The sequence below is a fragment of the Durio zibethinus genome, chromosome 21, assembly GCF_047325235.1.
Source record: "Durio zibethinus cultivar Kanyao isolate XHJ-2024 chromosome 21, ASM4732523v1, whole genome shotgun sequence".
NCBI lineage: Eukaryota > Viridiplantae > Streptophyta > Magnoliopsida > Malvales > Malvaceae > Durio > Durio zibethinus.
In genome coordinates, this window is record NC_143182.1 from 2,385,113 (window position 1) to 2,403,518 (window position 18,406).

Sequence of the window (18,406 nt, forward strand, 5' to 3'; positions counted from 1 at the left end):
AGCAGAACGAAAATCAACTAATTTTTAAAGTAAATTAGAGACTAAAGATATTTGATTTTAGTTTATCCATGAAAATTATTTTACTTAATTATTTTGAAAATCAACTATTTTTTTTATCTAATTACGTATTAACAAACAAATGCTGTTGATGTGATTCTATCGTAATTTATTTTCATTTTCTTTGTGACTTTGAGTTATTCTTTTAAGCAAAAAAATATAAAATATTATATCAATTAAAAATATCACTTTTGAATTTCATATTATTGATTATATATTTTATAAAAATTTGAATAAATATTGAATGTAAATAACCTTTAAATAGACGTGTGGAGCATAGTGAATAATAAATCAGTATTTTTTTGGGTACAAAGATAAATTATTTTAAAAATCAAATTAATTGATTTTCTTACATTAAATCTAGAAATTTATAAATAAAATTAACAAGCTGACGAGGCTTTAGTTTAGTAGTAAAAAAGATGGTCTTAAAATCCTAGTATCTTAAAGCTAAAGTTTTATTATGTTTTAATTTGTTCAAAAGTAAGATTGTTCATCAAAATTTAAAAGTTCGTTCAAATTTTAAGAATATTTAAATAAAAAATTAAAATTTATTAAATAAATTTAAGCAAAATTTTAAATTTATTTAAATTTTAGTTTGAACTTTGAACATAAAAATTAAAACTTGAATTTTAATCTAATAACATAAATATAATTAAATTATTATAATTATATAAATATTTGTGTAAATTTTATTTTTAAAAAAATATTTTAATTTTTTATTATATAAAATGAGTTTAATGAAATTAGTTTAGACAAACATATAATTTAATAATAACAGATATGAATATGATTTAAATTTAATCAAAATCGACCTATGATCAATTTTTATCATATATAAATTTGATTGTTTAATTATATTTTAGTTTCTTACATAATATTTAATAATTATAACTTAATTATAATATAATAAATAATTAAATACAATATAAATAAGATTTATTTAAAATTTTATATGTGTCAATAAAAATGCATTATTTAAATTAAATATTTTATTTTTTAAGAAAAAACTTTAATTTTATATAAATTTAACATTAGTTTTAATTTTTAACACTAGAGTATGTGCTATAAAGTATAAATTATTTAAGTATAAACCACAAAGTTTAAAAAAAAAAAATCATACGCTTAACTTAGTGGATACGTGTAAGGCTTCCATTGGTTAAATTCTTTCTTGAATTACAAGTTGTTGAGCTCGTTCAGATATTTTCTTGGCACTTTACGCTTGATTTCGAATTTCGTGCTATAAGAGGAGGTCTCTCCTGTAAATATCATAAAAACATAGGGCTAACATTTACATGCTCTACCCTATTCGTAACTGTAGGCACAGCCCGGTGGACCCCACCTTAAAGCTAATCACTAAGCACAAAGGTAAAGCAGAGCATAAATAAAAGCAAATATAAAGTCTCCTCGCAACCAACCATTCCAAGAGAGGAAAAAAAAAATTAACCCTTCTTTAAATTTTTACAAAAAAATATTTTGAAAAAATGATCTCACTAGGGTTTGATTTGACCAGAGAAGGCAAGGAAAATTGCGAAATTGCGTGAAAAGCCAGAGGGAGAGAGATTTGTGGTGAGTGGGCAGTGAGTGGAATCAACGATTTTTTTCTTCCCGGTTTCCGTCACGTTCGCTTTCTTGCTCAACTCATCATGATCTACCTTTCATTTCTACCGTAATTTTCGGATTTCGAGAGAGAAACAAAAACAAATTTCAACTATTTGTTTTTGTTTTTAGTTAAATTTTTTATTTTTAATTTCCTTTTGAACGTTGGGATCAGGGGGCAAAAAGGGGGTTTTGAAAAACCAATAAAGATTTTTGGAGGGATTCGAGTTGTAAGAGTGCTGGGGTATTTTCTTTTTTGAATTTTTGTTGTAATAATTTGGAATTTGCGGGGGAATTTTTGTTAAAGAAAATTGGGGTTAGTTTTTTATGCAATCTGGTGGTGGTGGCGGAGGTGGGCCCAGCCGGAACCCGGGGGTGGGTCCGGTGGGGAGGGCCGCATCCACATCGTCCGCAGCTTCGCCCTCTTCCTCGTCATCGGCCGTTTCAACCCCTCACTTGGGATTTGATTCGATGCAGCAGCAGCAGCAGCAGCAGCAGCAACACCAACACCAACAGCAACAGCAACAGCAGCAGCAACAAATAGCGTCTAGGCAGGTAAAGGGTTTATGAAATTTCAGTTTGTGTAATGAAAATTTGGTTGAATTGGCACCTGATTATTTGAACTCAGAATGTTTTTGCAAATGGGCAGTAACGGTTGTTGAATTTGGCGGGTTTTGGGATTTTAATTTGGTGTAATAAATGCAATTCTGATGTAACTAGGTTAGTACATAAGGTTAGTAGATAAGGTTGATTAGTTAATTTTTGGTAATTAAATTGTTTTTTTTTTGGGGGGGGGGGTTGTTTAGAGGAGGGTTGTAGTTCGTAGCATTAAACTCTTGAGCTCGTTAAGTGTCAAAGGAATCAATTGTACTCAGTTCTTAGGTCTTAGAAAGAGTAATAAAAGCCTTCGAATTCAAGCTGTAAGGCAGAATTTCTTTTGTATATCCCCATATGTAGGTGCAAGTGAAAGTGTAGCTATGTTTAATCCTTTTATTTTAGAAGGACTACAAAAAACATTTGAATTTTTTGTTTTAAGTATTTAGTTTTCACAACCCTCTCCCCACACAGCACTCCTGCTCTCAAAAGAAGAAGAAGAAGAAGAAGAAGAAGGAGAGAGAGATAGATATAGTGATATGGAATTGTTCTTTAGGTTCTCCTATTGAATTAATGAATCTAGATGCATGGTTGAAGGCTCAGGGCAATGAGTTTGTTATTGAGGCTTGGTAAAAGTGTTCTTGATTCCTTGAAGACCATTCCACAATGACTTTTAAACGTCATATGTAGTCCCTTTTTTTTGTAGAATCTATGCGATTATCATGAATACCACCTCAATTTGTTTAGTTGACCTGAAATTCTCTCAATTTTGTTTAGCTAGACGATTTGTAAAAGAAGAGCCTAGTCTCCATTTTTTTTTCTTCTGCCCATTAGGAATTGATTAAGAATTTGTTATTTTCCTTGTGTTATTCACTGGTTGTATTGGGGATTCTCTTTCCTTTTGTTTCTTGTTTTTACTGCTCTGATTACCATTATTATGGAAACTAGCAATCCTACACCTGAATTGTATGCCCTTCCATAAATTTCTTTTTTGATTTGCATAAAAGTACGCATTAAATGTCTATGGCCTTAACTCCTAGATGTTCTAATCACAGCAGATAACCTACTGAGACTACTATTCTTTCTTCTTTACTTTCTTTAAGGATGTCATACCCTAATTGAAGCTTGGGTGGTTTGTACGTTCACTCTTGTTTATGTTGAATTCACCTAGTGGGCTACAACTTCTATAATATTCTTACAATCACAACTTTCGTGCCCTGCCATAGGATTGAAGTTTACTTGAACAACATACAATGATATGCCCCTTATTGTTGTTCAACTCCTGTCATTTGAGTCATTAATGCATCTGGATACCAGTTAAAGATTATGCATTTGTTTGAGAAGGTTATGTGTTATCTTTTTGCATTTATATTTGTTCTTGCAGTCATTACAACAACAACTACTTAGAAAACCTGAAGGAAATGAAGCCATCTTAGCATATCAAGCCAGTGGTCTTCAAGGTATGATGGGGGGAAGCAATTTTCCTTCCTCTCCAGGCTCCATGCAACCACCTCAACAGTCCAGGAAGTTTTTTGATCTGGCTCAACAACATGCTTCTGCCCAGGACAGCCAGAATAGGAGTCAAGGTGTTGATCAACAAATGCTGAGTCCTTTTCAGCAAGCTTATTATCAGTTTGCTTACCAGGCTGCTCAGCAACAGAAGACACTTTTGGCCCAGCAGCAAGCTAAGATGGCAATGTTGGGCTCTGCATCTGTTAAGGATCAGGACATGCGAATTGGAAATTTAAAAATGCAGGAACTCATGTCCATGCAGGCAGCTAATCAGGCTCAGGCATCATCCTCTAAGAACACATCTGAGCAACTTGGCCGTGTTGAAAAGCAGATGGAGCAAGGACAACAATCAGCTTCTGACCAAAGAAATGAGCCCAAGGCACCTGCCCAGGCAACAGTTATTGGACAATTAATGCCAGGAAATGTTTTAAGGGCCATGCAAGGACAACAATCAGCTTCTGACCAAAGAAATGAGCCCAAGGCACCTGCCCAGGCAACAGTTATTGGACAATTAATGCCAGGAAATGTTTTAAGGGCCATGCAAGCACAACAAGCTCAGCAAAATGTTCAAAACATGGGAAACAATCAACTTGCTATGGCTGCACAGTTGCAGGCATGGGCACTTGAGCGTAATATTGATTTGTCGCAACCTGCAAATGCCAACTTGATGGCACAGCTCATTCCACTCATGCAGTCTAGAATGGCTGCCCAGCAAAAAACAAATGAAAGCAATTTGGCTTCTCAGTCACCACCTGTGCCTCTGTCCAAGCCACAGGTTACTTCTCCATCAGTCCCAAGTGAGAGTTCTCCCATTGCTAATTCATCAAGTGATATATCTGGTCAATCTGGCTCTGCAAAAACCAGGCCGACAGTTCAGCCTAGCCCTTTTGGCTCAACTTCCAGTGCTGGGGTGGTTAACAATGCTAACAACATAGCAATGCAGAAGTTGGCTATTCATGGCCGAGATAACCAAGTGCCACCCAGGCAGCCAGTTGTGCATGGAAATGGGATGCCTCCTATGCATCCTCCACAATCATCTTCTAATATTAGCCAGAGTGTTGATCCATCTTTGATGGCAAAAAATTCAATAGGTGGCACAGAAACAGTGCAGATGCAGTATTTTAAACAGTTAAATCGATCTTCTCCACAGCCTGCTGCTTCTGGTAATGGTGGAGGATCAGTTAACAACTTACCATCACCAGGGGGAGCTGCTGTTCAGATGTCACAGCAACATTTTGGTTTTACTAAACAACAACTTCATGTTCTCAAAGCACAAATACTTGCATTTAGGCGGCTGAAGGTATAATCTCTCTCTCCTTACCCTATCCTTACCTCTCTGACCATTTTTATATTTTTCCTTGCTTTCTACCAATTGCATGAAGTTTACTAAAGGAATATTGAATGAACCATGCTGATTTTGTGTTCATTAACAGAAAGGAGAAGGTACACTTCCCCAAGAGCTTCTTCGAGCCATTGTTCCCCCACCATTTGAGCTGCAGCAGCCACAATTTCCTCCTCTTGGTGGAAATAACCAGGACAGAAATGGTGGAAAGATTGTAGAAGATCAATCCAAGCATTTGGAATCAAAGGAGAAGGTTCCACAGGCTGGGCCATCTACCAATGGACAGAAAATTTCTAAAGAGGAAGCTTATGCTGGAGATGATAAAGCAACTGCTTTAACAGCTCAAATGCAAGTTGTGTCAGCTGCAGCCAAGGAATTTTCATCTACGTTACCTGCTGGAAAAGAAGAGCAGAAAAGTTCTGTCTTTTCTGCCAAGTCAGACCAAGAAGTAGAATGCTGTGTTCCAAACACTTCAGTTAGAAGTGATTTAAGTGTGGATAGGGGAAAGGCTGTTGCACCACAAGTTGCTGCTTCTGATGGAGGGCAAGTTAAGAAACCCGTGCAAGCAAACTCTGCTCCCCAGCCAAAAGATCCTGGCTCTGCCAGAAAGTATCATGGACCACTGTTTGATTTTCCCTTCTTCACTAGGAAACATGACTCATTTGGTTCAGCAATGCCTAATAGCAATAATAATCTAACATTGGCATATGATGTCAAAGATCTACTTTTTGAGGAAGGCATGGAAGTCCTTAGCAAGAAACGATCTGAAAATTTGAGGAAGATTAGTGGCTTACTAGCAGTAAATTTGGAGAGGAAAAGGATTAGGCCAGATCTTGTTCTGCGACTGCAAATTGAAGAAAAAAAGCTTCGACTTATAGATCTGCAGGCTCGTTTGAGGGATGAAGTTGACCAGCAGCAACAAGAGATAATGGCAATGCCTGACAGGCCATACAGAAAATTTGTCCGCCTATGTGAGCGTCAGCGTATTGAGCTGGCCAGACAAGTACAAGCCACTCAAAAAGCTCTGAGAGAGAAGCAATTGAAATCCATCTTTCAGTGGCGTAAGAAGCTCCTGGAGGCTCACTGGGCCATCCGTGATGCACGAACTGCTCGCAATAGGGGAGTTGCCAAATACCATGAAAGAATGTTACGGGAGTTTTCAAAAAGGAAGGATGATGATAGGAATAAAAGGATGGAGGCCTTGAAGAATAATGATGTTGAAAGGTACAGGGAGATGTTAATTGAGCAGCAGACGAATATCCCTGGTGATGCTGCAGAGAGATATGAAGTTCTTTCATCATTCTTGACGCAGACTGAAGACTATCTTCATAAACTGGGAAGTAAGATAACGGCTGCTAAGAATCAGCAGGAAGTAGAGGAGGCAGCAAATGCTGCTGCTGTTGCTGCACGGTTGCAGGCATGATTTCTTGGACTCTCCCTCTCTTGTACCTTGTTCTGGTTGTCTTTTAGGGTTTTTTCCCCTTCTCAGTTCCTTTAAAATTTTGGACTGAATTCTGAGGCAAAAAAAAAAAAAAATTCAGATTCCTTTCCTCATCCGTATGCTTTAGGTAGATTCCATGTTACTTATTTTCTCGTTTCCTACTTCTTGACAACAGGGTCTATCGGAAGAAGAAGTTAGGGTAGCAGCAGCTTGTGCCGGAGAGGAAGTAATGATAAGAAATCGGTTTATGGAAATGAATGCACCCAGGGATGGTTCGTCTGTTAGCAAGTAAGTTATGTTTTTAATTAGATCATAGTTCATTCCATAGGACTTATTGATAATACAGGATCGTGCTTGTGTCTCAAAGCACGAGTGGGATGTGGTGTAAATTTTCTGACAGTCAGATGGGGCTTATGTGGTAACTTTTCTCATGTTCTTTAGTTCAATAACTATCATCTATGGTCAATTTAGATTGAGCGCTTATGTTTTTGTATATTCTAAGGACATTTCTTTCTCAGATGCCACTGAATTTTAGGCAATTTTAGTTATTCTTCATTTCTTGTGGTCATCGACAGGTATTATAATCTTGCTCATGCTGTGAATGAAAGGGTCATAAGGCAACCGTCGATGCTACGAGCTGGAACATTACGAGACTATCAGCTTGTAGGTTGATTTATTTAAAATATTGGTTTCCTTTTTACCTTTTTTTGTTGTTTTTTGTCCCTTTTAATTTACTACTATTTATTATAGCAAGTTAAAATTTTTATGATATCTGTGTATTTTATTTTGTAGGTTGGTTTGCAGTGGATGCTTTCTTTGTATAATAATAAACTAAATGGTATCTTGGCTGATGAGATGGGTCTTGGGAAGACTGTTCAGGTATTGTTATTTTTAAAATTTCTAGTTGCAAGTAACACTGCAGTTTTGTATGTTATTTGGGAGTTAGACAAGGTATTTGGATTAGTCTGAGCTTTTATTCTTTTGATAGATAATCATATGATACAGTTGGGCTGTTAACAATTTAGGTTTTACCTTACGGTGCAGGTTATGTCATTGATTGCTTATTTGATGGAATTTAAAGGAAACTATGGTCCACATCTTATAATTGTTCCGAATGCTGTTCTGGTAAATTGGAAGGTTAGTATTATTTTTGCTTTATATTGATGACTATGAGATTTTTCCAATATCTTTGAACGTAAGTATGGCCGCCATCTGGTAAACTATGGTCCTTTTTTGCAGAGTGAGTTCCATAATTGGCTGCCATCTGTGTCATGCATCTATTATGTAGGAGGAAAAGATCAACGTTCAAAATTATTTTCTCAAGTAAGAAATATAAGTTTCTGTGTTTAGTTGTTTTTTCAAGTGTCAAAATTTACTGAAACTTTCTTTTGGTTTACTTGTTTCATAGGAGGTTTTGGCAATGAAATTTAATGTCCTTGTGACAACTTATGAATTCATCATGTACGATCGTTCGAAACTTTCTAAAATTGATTGGAAGTACATCATAATTGATGAAGCACAGCGAATGAAAGACAGAGAATCTGTTTTAGCTCGTGATCTTGATAGGTACCGTTGCCAGAGGCGTTTACTTCTTACAGGGACACCATTACAGGTCTGTTAAGGCAGCTTTATGATATGATTGGAAATTGATAAAAGTTAAGACACATACACATACACATACACATACATATACATGCATGCAGATTTGAAAAACTCTGAACAACTTTTTTGCTTTACTGCCATGACTGGCATCTACTTGAACTGGTATGACCACCATTATTTGTTGACAACGTTTTTGCATATGCCCAGGTTCACACCACACACACACACACACACATGCAGACACCTGCGCATTTAGGGGTAGGCTTAACTCTATAACAAGTGTCTCATAACTTTAGAAATGATAAATTCCAAATACTAAGTTTGCCTTGTGTCTTTTGTAATTGGTTCATCACTAAATATCCATGTGGAGAATGAAAAAGGAGCTACCACTTGGTTACTTATGTCCTACAATGTTGTTTATGAGTCATGTTTGGAATTTTAATGGTCTTTACTAACCATCTTTCGGCTGGCAAAAATTAACAGAACCGCTTTCCATTCTTTAGTTTATATCTTACATTGTGGCTTATTTAGTTAACCTGTTTTTTATACATAAATACATCCCACAGTGTGGCTTATTTGAAGCATTTTAGTAATAAGCCTATTTACCTTTTTCTTACCCCTAGACTCACTTTTTAATATTTGTGTTTATTATTTATTTGATTAGTTGAACAACCGTTTTTTTTGTTCCACAGAATGACTTGAAAGAACTCTGGTCACTGTTAAATCTTCTCCTTCCCGAAGTGTTTGATAATCGCAAGGCATTTCATGATTGGTTTTCACAACCATTTCAAAAGGAAGGGCCTACACATAATGCAGAGGATGATTGGCTTGAGACGGAGAAGAAGGTTATCATCATCCACCGACTTCATCAAATTCTAGAGCCTTTTATGCTTAGACGTCGTGTTGAAGATGTGGAAGGTTCACTTCCTCCTAAGGTAAGCTGTTATTGCAGTCCAGCTTTAATAATAACTTATCATACCACTGTTCTAATGATTCTTTCAATCATTGGTTGATTGCAGATCGCAATAGTTTTAAGATGCAGAATGTCAGCTATTCAGAGTGCCATATATGATTGGATAAAATCAACTGGGACTCTTCGAGTTGATCCTGAAGATGAGAAGCGCAGGATTCAAAAAAATCCATTATATCAGGCTAAGGTGTACAAAACTTTAAATAACCGGTGTATGGAGCTTCGGAAAACTTGCAATCATCCTTTGCTTAATTACCCGTATTTCAACGACTTCTCCAAAGATTTCCTTGTAAGATCTTGTGGGAAATTGTGGATCCTAGACAGGATACTCATAAAACTGCAGAGAACTGGGCATCGTGTATTACTCTTTAGTACCATGACGAAGCTTCTGGATATCTTGGAGGAATACTTGCAATGGAGGAGGCTTGTCTACAGACGTATTGATGGAACAACTAGCTTGGAGGATCGTGAATCAGCTATTGTTGACTATAATAGCCCTGGCTCTGAAAGCTTCATATTCTTACTAAGTATTCGTGCAGCTGGACGTGGTCTAAATCTTCAATCTGCTGACACTGTTGTTATATATGATCCTGATCCAAATCCTAAAAATGAGGAACAGGCAGTTGCTAGAGCTCATCGAATTGGACAAACAAGGGAAGTCAAAGTTATTTACATGGAAGCAGTTGTTGACAAAATCTCTAGTCAGCAGAAGGAGGATGAACTAAGGAGTGGAGGTACAGTTGATTTTGAGGATGATTTTGCAGGTAAGGATAGATATATGGGATCTATTGAGAGCCTCATAAGGAATAACATTCAACAGTATAAAATCGACATGGCTGATGAAGTAATCAATGCTGGACGTTTTGACCAGAGAACAACACATGAAGAGAGACGCATGACTTTAGAAACTTTATTGCATGATGAGGAGAGGTATCAAGAAACTGTCCATGATGTTCCCTCACTGCACCAGGTAAACTGCATGATAGCAAGAAGTGAGGAAGAAGTTGAGTTGTTTGATCAAATGGATGAAGAACTGGATTGGACGGAGGAGATGACTTGTCATGAACAGGTACCTAAGTGGCTTCGAGCCAGTATAAAAGAAGTGAATGCTGCTGTAGCTACTTTATCAAAAAAGCCATCAAAGAACATTTTATTTACTGCTGGTGTTGGTGCTGAATCCAATGAAATGGAGACTGAGAGAAAAAGGGGGCGACCCAAGGGGAAAAAGCATCCTAACTATAAGGAAATAGATGATGAGAATGGGGAATACTCCGAAGCAAGTTCTGATGAAAGAAATGGTTATTCTGGGAATGAGGAAGAGGGAGAAATTGAAGAATTTGAAGATGATGAATTTAGCGGTGCTGTTGGGGCACCATCTATAAATAAGGACCAGTCAGAAGAAGATGGCCCACTTGGTGATGATGGGTATGAGTATGCCCAGACTTCAGAACACATTAGAAACAATCACATACTTGAAGAAGGTGGTTCTTCAGGATCATCATTGGACGGTCAAAGACCTACACAGATGGTGTCTCCTATTTCTCCTCAGAAATTTGGATCTCTCTCTGCATTAGATGCTAGGCCTGGTTCTGTTGCAAGAAGGCTGGTATGTCTCTTTCCTATAATATTTTTTATTATGGCATTTGTTGATTTCTGCTATTTTCTCATCTTGTTATGTTAATTTTGGCAGCCTGATGAACTAGAGGAAGGTGAAATTGCAGTATCTGGAGATTCTCACATGGACCACCAACAATCTGAAAGTTGGATTCATGATCGTGATGAAGGTGAAGATGAACAAGTTGTCCAACCCAAGATAAAACGAAAGCGCAGTATTCGGGTTCGACCTCGTCATACTGTGGAAAAGGCAGAGGAGAAATCTGTCGCTGAAGTACCTCATCTCCAACGTGGAGATTCATCTTTGTTTCCTTTCCAGCTGGACCAAAAATACCGATCACAACTAAGGACTGATCCTGAAACAAAACTAACTCGTGAGTGCAGTGCTTTCAAGCATGATTCAAATGATTCATCTTCAAAAAGTAGGAGGAACTTACCTTCAAGAAAAAGAGTCAATACATCAAAGTTTTATGCATCAATGAAGTCTGGTAGGATGAATTCCATGTCTGCTACTGCAGAAGATTCTGGCGAACCCTCCAGGGAGAGTTGGGACAGTAAACTGGTTAATACAAGTGGGTCTTCGAATTTTGGTGCTAAGATGTCTGATGTCATCCAAAGGAAGGTATACTTGAAGTGACTGTAATTCTGCTAGTGCGTGGATTGTGAATCTGTTTATTACCTTAAATATTTCAACTATCATGGATTTCTTTTTCTGGCCATAAATGATAAGGTGGATTTGGAAACCTTGCTTTAGTATTTTGATTTGCCTGTTGGTGTTGCTTGTAGTAGGCTCTCACCAGTCGCCATAGCTATGGTCCTCCTGAAGTTCTTTGCTTTCTTCGTTTGGATCCTTTCTATTGCTTTTAATACTGCAGCATAGTGTTCTCTCATCAACAAATTGGGTTTAGATTTGGCTAGGACAGACACTTATATAATTGGGGTGTATTTTATGTATGATGGAAATTTTCTTTTTGAGATTTAGAAAGCTTTATGTGTTCTATAATATGTTTTATCATTTGTTCTACCTGGTTGATTGCTTTGCCGTGTTCATCTGTGTTGAGTTTTTTGGAATTGGTCTTTGTGTTCTTTTAGTCTTGAAGTCATTGATATTTTGCTGCTTTGCATATGGTGATTAATTGGAAGCTTTGTTTATCAAAATATCTTACCTTAGAAATGAGTAGTTTTCACCTTTGACCTTAATACCTTATTTAATTGCTCATGTATTAAATTTTATTTTATGCTAATTATGAATCAAATAATTGACTAGAAAATTCTCATATTTCCAGTGCAAAAATGTGATTAGCAAGCTTCAGAGGAGAATAGATAAGGAGGGTCAACAAATTGTACCACTTTTAACAGATTTATGGAAGAGGATTGAAAACTCTGGTTACATGGGTGGAAGCGGAAGTAATCATTTGGATTTACGAAAGATTGATCAGCGTGTTGACAGATTAGAGTACAGTGGAGTTATGGAACTTGTTTCAGATGTGCAGTTAGTGTTAAAAAGTGCAATGCATTGTTTTGGGTTTTCACATGAGGTATAATGTCTCATTTTAACTTGACCTTCAGTATCTTAAGATGTTCATTCACTAACTCACGTTTGCATCACTCATGATTTTTGCAGTGGATAGTCTTTCTGAAAGCAATTACTTTGAAAGCTTTTCAAAGAAGTTATCGTAGTTATATGTTTAAGTGACTAGAAACTTTTTATCACATAGCAAATGTTCGAATCTCCTTCCCACCAATTGAACTCCAATATGTATTTCTGTAGTTAATGTCCTGATCTGTCTACTTTGGTTACGTAATTGGGATTCTCAGGTTAGGTCTGAAGCAAGGAAAGTACATGATCTGTTTTTCGACTTGTTGAAGATTGCATTTCCAGATACAGATTTCCAAGAAGCTAGAAATGCTCTCTTATTTTCTAGCCCAGTATCTACCTCCACCTCAGGTCCCTCCTCTAGACAGGTAGCTGTTGGCAAGAGACAGAAGCCGATAAATGAGGTAGAATCTGATTCAGGCCTCACTCAAAAGTCATTGCAACGAGGATCCACTCATGCTGGTGAGGACACAAGGGTTAGAGTGCACACGCCCCAAAAGGAATCGAGGCTTGGGAGTGGAAGTGGCATTACCAGGGAGCAATATCAACAGGATGATTCTCTTCTAACTCATCCAGGGGAGCTGGTTATTTGCAAGAAGAAGAGGAAAGACAGGGAAAAGTCTATGGTGAAGCCTAGGACTGGATCAGTTGGCCCTGTTTCACCACCAAGTATAGGTCGCAGTGTCAGGAGTCCAGCAGCAGCATCAGTCTCTAAGGATGCGAGACTGACCCAGCAGACCACCCATCAGCAAGGTTGGCCCAACCAGCCTGCTCATCCGACAAATGGTGGTGGTGGTGGTGGTGGTGCTGGGAGTGTTGGTTGGGCCAATCCTGTGAAGAAATTGAGAACAGATGCAGGTAAAAGGCGGCCAAGCCATTGATGACTTTCTAGAATATTAGCTAATGAAAGAAAATTGTTGCCATTGAGTGCAAGTGCGGAGTGTATTTTGTGGCTTCATGGCCTGTAAAATTGCAATTAGATCACACCATTAATATAGTGTAGGTTCCTTGATCCCCTCATTGTATACGGGTCTTTCTGTGGTTTCAATGCAATAGTTTTTAATATCTGCACCTTGCGGGTATTATTATCTATTTGATAGCTGACTTTTGCAAGTACATCTACGTTTCATCTTAATATCATCATCCCATCATGATTTAAGAGTGATTGCTTTTTGCCATTGGCACAAGGAACCTGAACCAAATTTTGCTAGTATAGAGTATATGCATTACTCGAATTAAGCAACCTGAACTTGTAATGAATCTATGGCGCGCCAAACACTTTTTCTAGGTAATCAACGTTGACATGAAATTAAATCTTTGTTTGGCCGACCTGATTGAAGGAACCCATCGGCCCCAGGCCTTCCATACCTTATTAAGGCATTTGGTATTTTACTGCATGAATTTGCACATGACAAATAGTTTCCGTATGAAAATAATTGGACATTTATTTACAATGACAGCAGGAACTAATGAGGAAGAGGAAAATCTTTCCTCATCCACAAACAAGTCTATATCTTGAGTTGAGATTTGGCTTAAAACAATCAGAAGCATCATGTACAGATTTTACAGAAAGTTTAGAGGTTAAGGATAGACAACTATGGATCTGGTTGGCCTGCTACTGCATCGTCATTAGAATCATACTCTTCTTCACTCAGCTCCTCATCACTGGATTTTTCCTCTGGGACAGCTCCTATGTCTTCTGGCTTGGCATATTTCTCACAGTATTCTAGGTGATCAACCGGTGTTAGAAAGAGTAATACTTTTGCCCAAAAATATTCAAAGCTCATACATCAACTGTATGCTAATAAAAACTGCCTAAAGGGAATATTTGAATCTCTTCCTAGTAATTGAGGCATATAAGTTCATCACAAACAATGATTCATGGCAAACCATTGAAGAAGAAAAAAAAAATGACGCAAGATTTTTGGTTATGTTCAGGACAACAGAATTTTCCATTTTTCCAACTACAGGTTCAAAAACCTATCATAATGCCTGGGTCTGACAGGTTAATACTTAACAGAATTGGCAGTCGTCTACATGTGATACGAGAAACTAGTCGAGACACTTAAAAGACTAATTGTATCATCTAGAGATCATGCTAGCATTTTCCTTTTTACAGCAGAGCAGATCAGTCCGTAGTAGCTTTCAACATGACCCACTCATTCAGCAACACTAAGAATACTTTCTATTGTTCACCACAAACCCACCTACGTTACAACTAATGACACTCAATATCCACAATGAAATCCTAGTTAAAGCTACATTAATGGGAGTTTAAGGATTTGGATGTCATATTTTACGTCTTCCCTTCTGATATAACATCAAGATAAACCTGCAGAGAATCATTAGATAGGCATCACTCAAGCAGTACTTTTACAAGACAAAATCCGTCATTCAATCCAGCAGGTACATTTGAGTAACTCTAGTTTCGGGCATCAGGGAAAAAAAAATAAAATCTAGATCTCACAGATGCCAAAAATTTTTTCACTTATCTGCAACAATGGCATGTAAAGTTCTTATCAACTTGTCATGCAAGCAGCAAGGACAACACTTGCATGATAAGACAGTTGTGATCTACTATAGGCTTATACTGAGAAACATGGCATTTGAATAAACAACGCCACAACTAACAGTACCTCCTAAATTAAAAACCTTGGAAAAATGTCAGTACCTTTCACTCTTTGTTCATAAGCACCTCGGTCACGCATCATCAGTGCTGCAGCCTCTCCATTCAATGGGTCTGAAGGATTGGGATAGAGAAGCAACTGTGGAAGGAATACTTCAAACACATTTACCAGGTCTGCAAAACATGGGACACCAACACGTGAAGCTAAAATATTATTATTACAAAGCAGCTTCGAGTTGCATCCACAAAGCACAATAGGTATTTTTACCAAACATGGGGCTCCAAGTCTGATTAATAACGTCCAAACAAACTGACCCTGACCTGAAATTTCACATGATTCCTCTTAGAGAAGATGAATGGAATGAACTACCCAATATAGAAAATTAAAGAATCATAACTGTCATTTTTACTCACATCTCATCAACATTTGGATGGTAAATCTTATTAACAAAGCCTATTGATGGAGATTTATATGGATAAGCATCCGGCAACTCCACTCTTATCCTCCATATACCTCCATGATAAGGACCTGCCATAGTCATATCATATAAAGCATAAAGATAAAATTTTCTATTTTTGATCCAAAACAGAAACACCCTTTTTCCAGTTTAACATTAAATTTTAGTAAGGCCATTAAGAATGATTTAAAAACAAACCATCTAGCAAAATATTTCAATAAACCTTTACAAGGATAACAAAAACAAATAAAAGAAGGAATCAAAGGTAAACAGCAGTTGCAAAATTTACAACACAGTGGGAAAACTATAATCTTTTTAATTACAACCGGAAGACGATCTATATCAAAGAGGGTAGGAAGGGAATAGTCAAAGCTTATTAAAATCCAGAAAAAAAAAATCAATTCTCCTGAAAATGAATATCCAATAATTTCCTACAAAAACAACTTAAAACAGAAGGGAAAAAAAGGAAATTGAGTAGGAAAATTTACTATCATTGGGTCCATTGAAATGTACATAGAAATCTTGCATGCTATCATTGATCATCTCCACCTTATAATCACTCATCATCCTAGAAAAAGAACAACTGAGAGTTAAAATAAACCCCACCGAAAAAAAAAGACGAAAACTTCAAAACTGAATTAGAGGATTAACAGTTTCATCAAGTCCATCTCTCGACGTTTGCTTGGTGAAGACATTTTTTTTCTTCAGCACTTTCCTCTATTTTAATTTTTTTTTTCTTTTTCCTTCTTTGCTTCTGGTTTCGGACCCAGAGAGAGACAGAAAAGATTTGGTGAGATTGAGTAATTGGTTTGGGCGAGCTGAACTAAGCAGCCTGTAAAAGAAAGCTCCTTTCAGACATCAATGATTAATATTCGGAAGATAAAAAGGAGAAATTTCATTACAAGGACCTTAATAATTGAGTATTATCCAATTACATGCCTTGCACGTACTTTCCGGTTTCCAAGATTCCTTTCTCTAATTTGGAGAATTTTTAATCATGCCCTCCCCTCATGTGGAACACTTGATGAGTGATGAATTTAAAATTTTTTTAAAGATATTTACTTATAAATTATCAACATATTTATTTTTAAAAAATTTTTAAAGATATTTACAAACACTCTAACTAAACAAATGGATCTATCCTGCATTAAGTAAGGTTTTGTTTGTATATGCCTTGTACGTTTGCAGTTTCCCAAGATTCCTTCTCCATTTGAAACAGTATATTAAAGGCGATTTTAATAATTTTTAAAAATAAATTAACAATGATGAGACGTCCAAAGTAATCTAATCTTAAATGGATGCTGATAGGGTTTACGAACATTATTATACTTTGTTCTAACAATTTATTTTAATGTTAAATTTTGATGATAGGTTGCTCAATATGTCGTCATTATTGTCATATCATTACATTTGTATAATAATAATAATAATAATAATAATAATAATAATAATAATAATAATTCTGGACCAACCCGTTGAAATTTGGGTGAATCATTCATGAAATTTTCGATGTTGGTGGGCTGTCTATAATTATTTTTCTACCCAATATATCATTATTTTTATTTTTATATGATAAAATTTAATATTTAATATTTTAACAGTAAATTTTGTAATTATTGATATATTATTTCTTTTAAACCCTATCGAGTTTTTTTTTTTTTTTACAACAGAAAAAGACGTTAAATAATTTGATTGTTTCATGATTCGGTCAAAATGGTGCAAATATTTCTTCAAACATAGTAGTAATATTTAAGAAAGAAAAAAGAATAACTAATATTCAAAAGCTAGTGGATGAAAAAATAATTATTTATCTAGGTATGTTTCTTTCACGATGAGAGATTCTTGTAAATTACACTCCTTCAATCACAAATGAAAGAATACCAAAAAGGAAAGGAAAGGGAAGGTGAACTTTGACGGCACCTTTTCATGAAAGCATGTTCGTGGTTTATTTCATGGGATATTTGAAGTTTTTTTTTTTACACAAAGGCAAATGTTCGTATAAGAGGAAGAAGAATGACATGATTAAAACTTACATCTACATATTTTTTATTAAATCTTTTAATTATTAAATCAAGAAGTAAAAAACAACATATTTAAAGTTGTTATTATCAAAATTTATGATATTAAAATTGTAACCAAAACCAGGGAGTTTTAGATTTGGATAATCTATGGCTCACGTAATAAGGTGATAGGAAAAAGGCTTACTTGTTGATATAATCAAAATTCTCAACTGCCATTAAAGAAATGGGAATCCAAGTCATGTCCAACGTGTTACGAAGAAAAGTGAAGGAAGCAGATTTCTTTGACCATAATTTTTTGTAAGAATATACTAAAATTGTCTCACCTCTTTCGGTTTCATTGCGATTACGCAACTCTTTATAGTACGAATTTAATTGGATGAAAAAGAAGAATCTTTTTTTCCCTTCCCTTTTCACGAATATAAATTTAGCAAACCAAAAAAAAAAAATCCCATAAATAAAAATTGAAGGAATTATATAAAATGGGAATATTTTCATTAAGCCCCCTTCAAGTTTTTAATGGTTAATAAAACATCCTCTCCAAAAATGGGGGTGTATTTTTTTTTATCACCCTATTTGCTTTGTCGTCAGGCACATTGCAACCTTTCAATTTGAGTAAGTTGAGTAGAATATTCTGATCATTATCCTTATCGTTCAATCGACCGACCACTTCTCATGGGCTGGGATGGGACCATTTTTGACATCCACCACAACAAAGCCATAACTAAGCTGGAAACCGAACCCAAGGCAATTCCACTTTATGGTTCACGGGCGTAATGCCTGTTTTGGTTTGCTTCCAAATTTTGATATCAGGGAAAGATATTTAGTAACCCTCAAATAAAAGTAGATGAGATAGTAAAAGTTGAATACTACATCATAGTTATTGTTCAAACCCGCATGTGCTCGACATAAGCTAAGGCTATGGTTTGACAAAAAGACTTACCTATATGATAAAGAAAACGTGGTTGTTGGATGTCAA

At 36.1% G+C, this 18,406-nt stretch overlaps 2 protein-coding genes across 3 annotated transcripts; one reads left to right on the forward strand and one right to left on the reverse strand.

Moving 5' to 3' along the window:
• Positions 1 to 1,446: 1,446 nt before the first annotated feature.
• Positions 1,447 to 13,424, forward strand: BRM (transcription regulatory protein SNF2). Of its 2 annotated transcripts, XM_022901654.2 has the most exons (14): positions 1,447 to 2,208; positions 3,632 to 5,059; positions 5,193 to 6,518; positions 6,718 to 6,830; positions 7,118 to 7,205; positions 7,335 to 7,421; positions 7,587 to 7,679; positions 7,782 to 7,865; positions 7,951 to 8,154; positions 8,837 to 9,079; positions 9,164 to 10,720; positions 10,805 to 11,350; positions 12,015 to 12,266; positions 12,547 to 13,424. In XM_022901654.2, the coding sequence occupies exons 1-14, from the start codon at positions 1,981 to 1,983 to the stop codon at positions 13,204 to 13,206; spliced, it is 6,909 nt and encodes a 2,302-aa protein (XP_022757389.2). In that variant the 5' UTR covers positions 1,447 to 1,980; the 3' UTR covers positions 13,207 to 13,424. The 2 variants fall into 2 exon arrangements, with proteins under 2 accessions (XP_022757389.2, XP_022757390.2); XM_022901655.2 differs by lacking the exon at positions 12,015 to 12,266.
• A 302-nt stretch (positions 13,425 to 13,726) lies between these two features.
• On the reverse strand, positions 13,727 to 16,434 carry UBC6 (ubiquitin-conjugating enzyme 6). Its single transcript, XM_089750574.1, has 7 exons — positions 16,349 to 16,434; positions 16,061 to 16,241; positions 15,898 to 15,977; positions 15,366 to 15,480; positions 15,220 to 15,272; positions 14,997 to 15,125; positions 13,727 to 14,051 (listed from the first exon to the last, which is right to left on the reverse strand). Exons 2-7 carry the CDS (start codon positions 16,102 to 16,104, stop codon positions 13,921 to 13,923), a joined length of 552 nt encoding a protein of 183 aa, XP_089606700.1. The 5' UTR covers positions 16,105 to 16,241; positions 16,349 to 16,434; the 3' UTR covers positions 13,727 to 13,920.
• Positions 16,435 to 18,406: the final 1,972 nt, after the last annotated feature.

Bases quoted from the DNA above. Each gene is read 5' to 3' on its own strand.
- BRM (XM_022901654.2), top strand. From the start codon at position 1,981: ATGCAATCTGGTGGTGGTGGCGGAGGTGGGCCCAGCCGGAACCCGGGG. The intron at 7,206-7,334 runs GTAGGTTGATTT...TTTATTTTGTAG, and splicing joins CATTACGAGACTATCAGCTT to GTTGGTTTGCAGTGGATGCT. The intron at 7,680-7,781 runs GTTAGTATTATT...CCTTTTTTGCAG, and splicing joins CTGTTCTGGTAAATTGGAAG to AGTGAGTTCCATAATTGGCT.
- UBC6 (XM_089750574.1), bottom strand. From the start codon at position 16,104: ATGTCTTCACCAAGCAAACGTCGAGAGATGGACTTGATGAAACT. The intron at 15,978-16,060 runs GTTAATCCTCTA...TTCTTTTTCTAG, and splicing joins GAGATGGACTTGATGAAACT to GATGATGAGTGATTATAAGG. The intron at 15,273-15,365 runs GTGAGTAAAAAT...GTGAAATTTCAG, and splicing joins CATCCAAATGTTGATGAGAT to GTCAGGGTCAGTTTGTTTGG.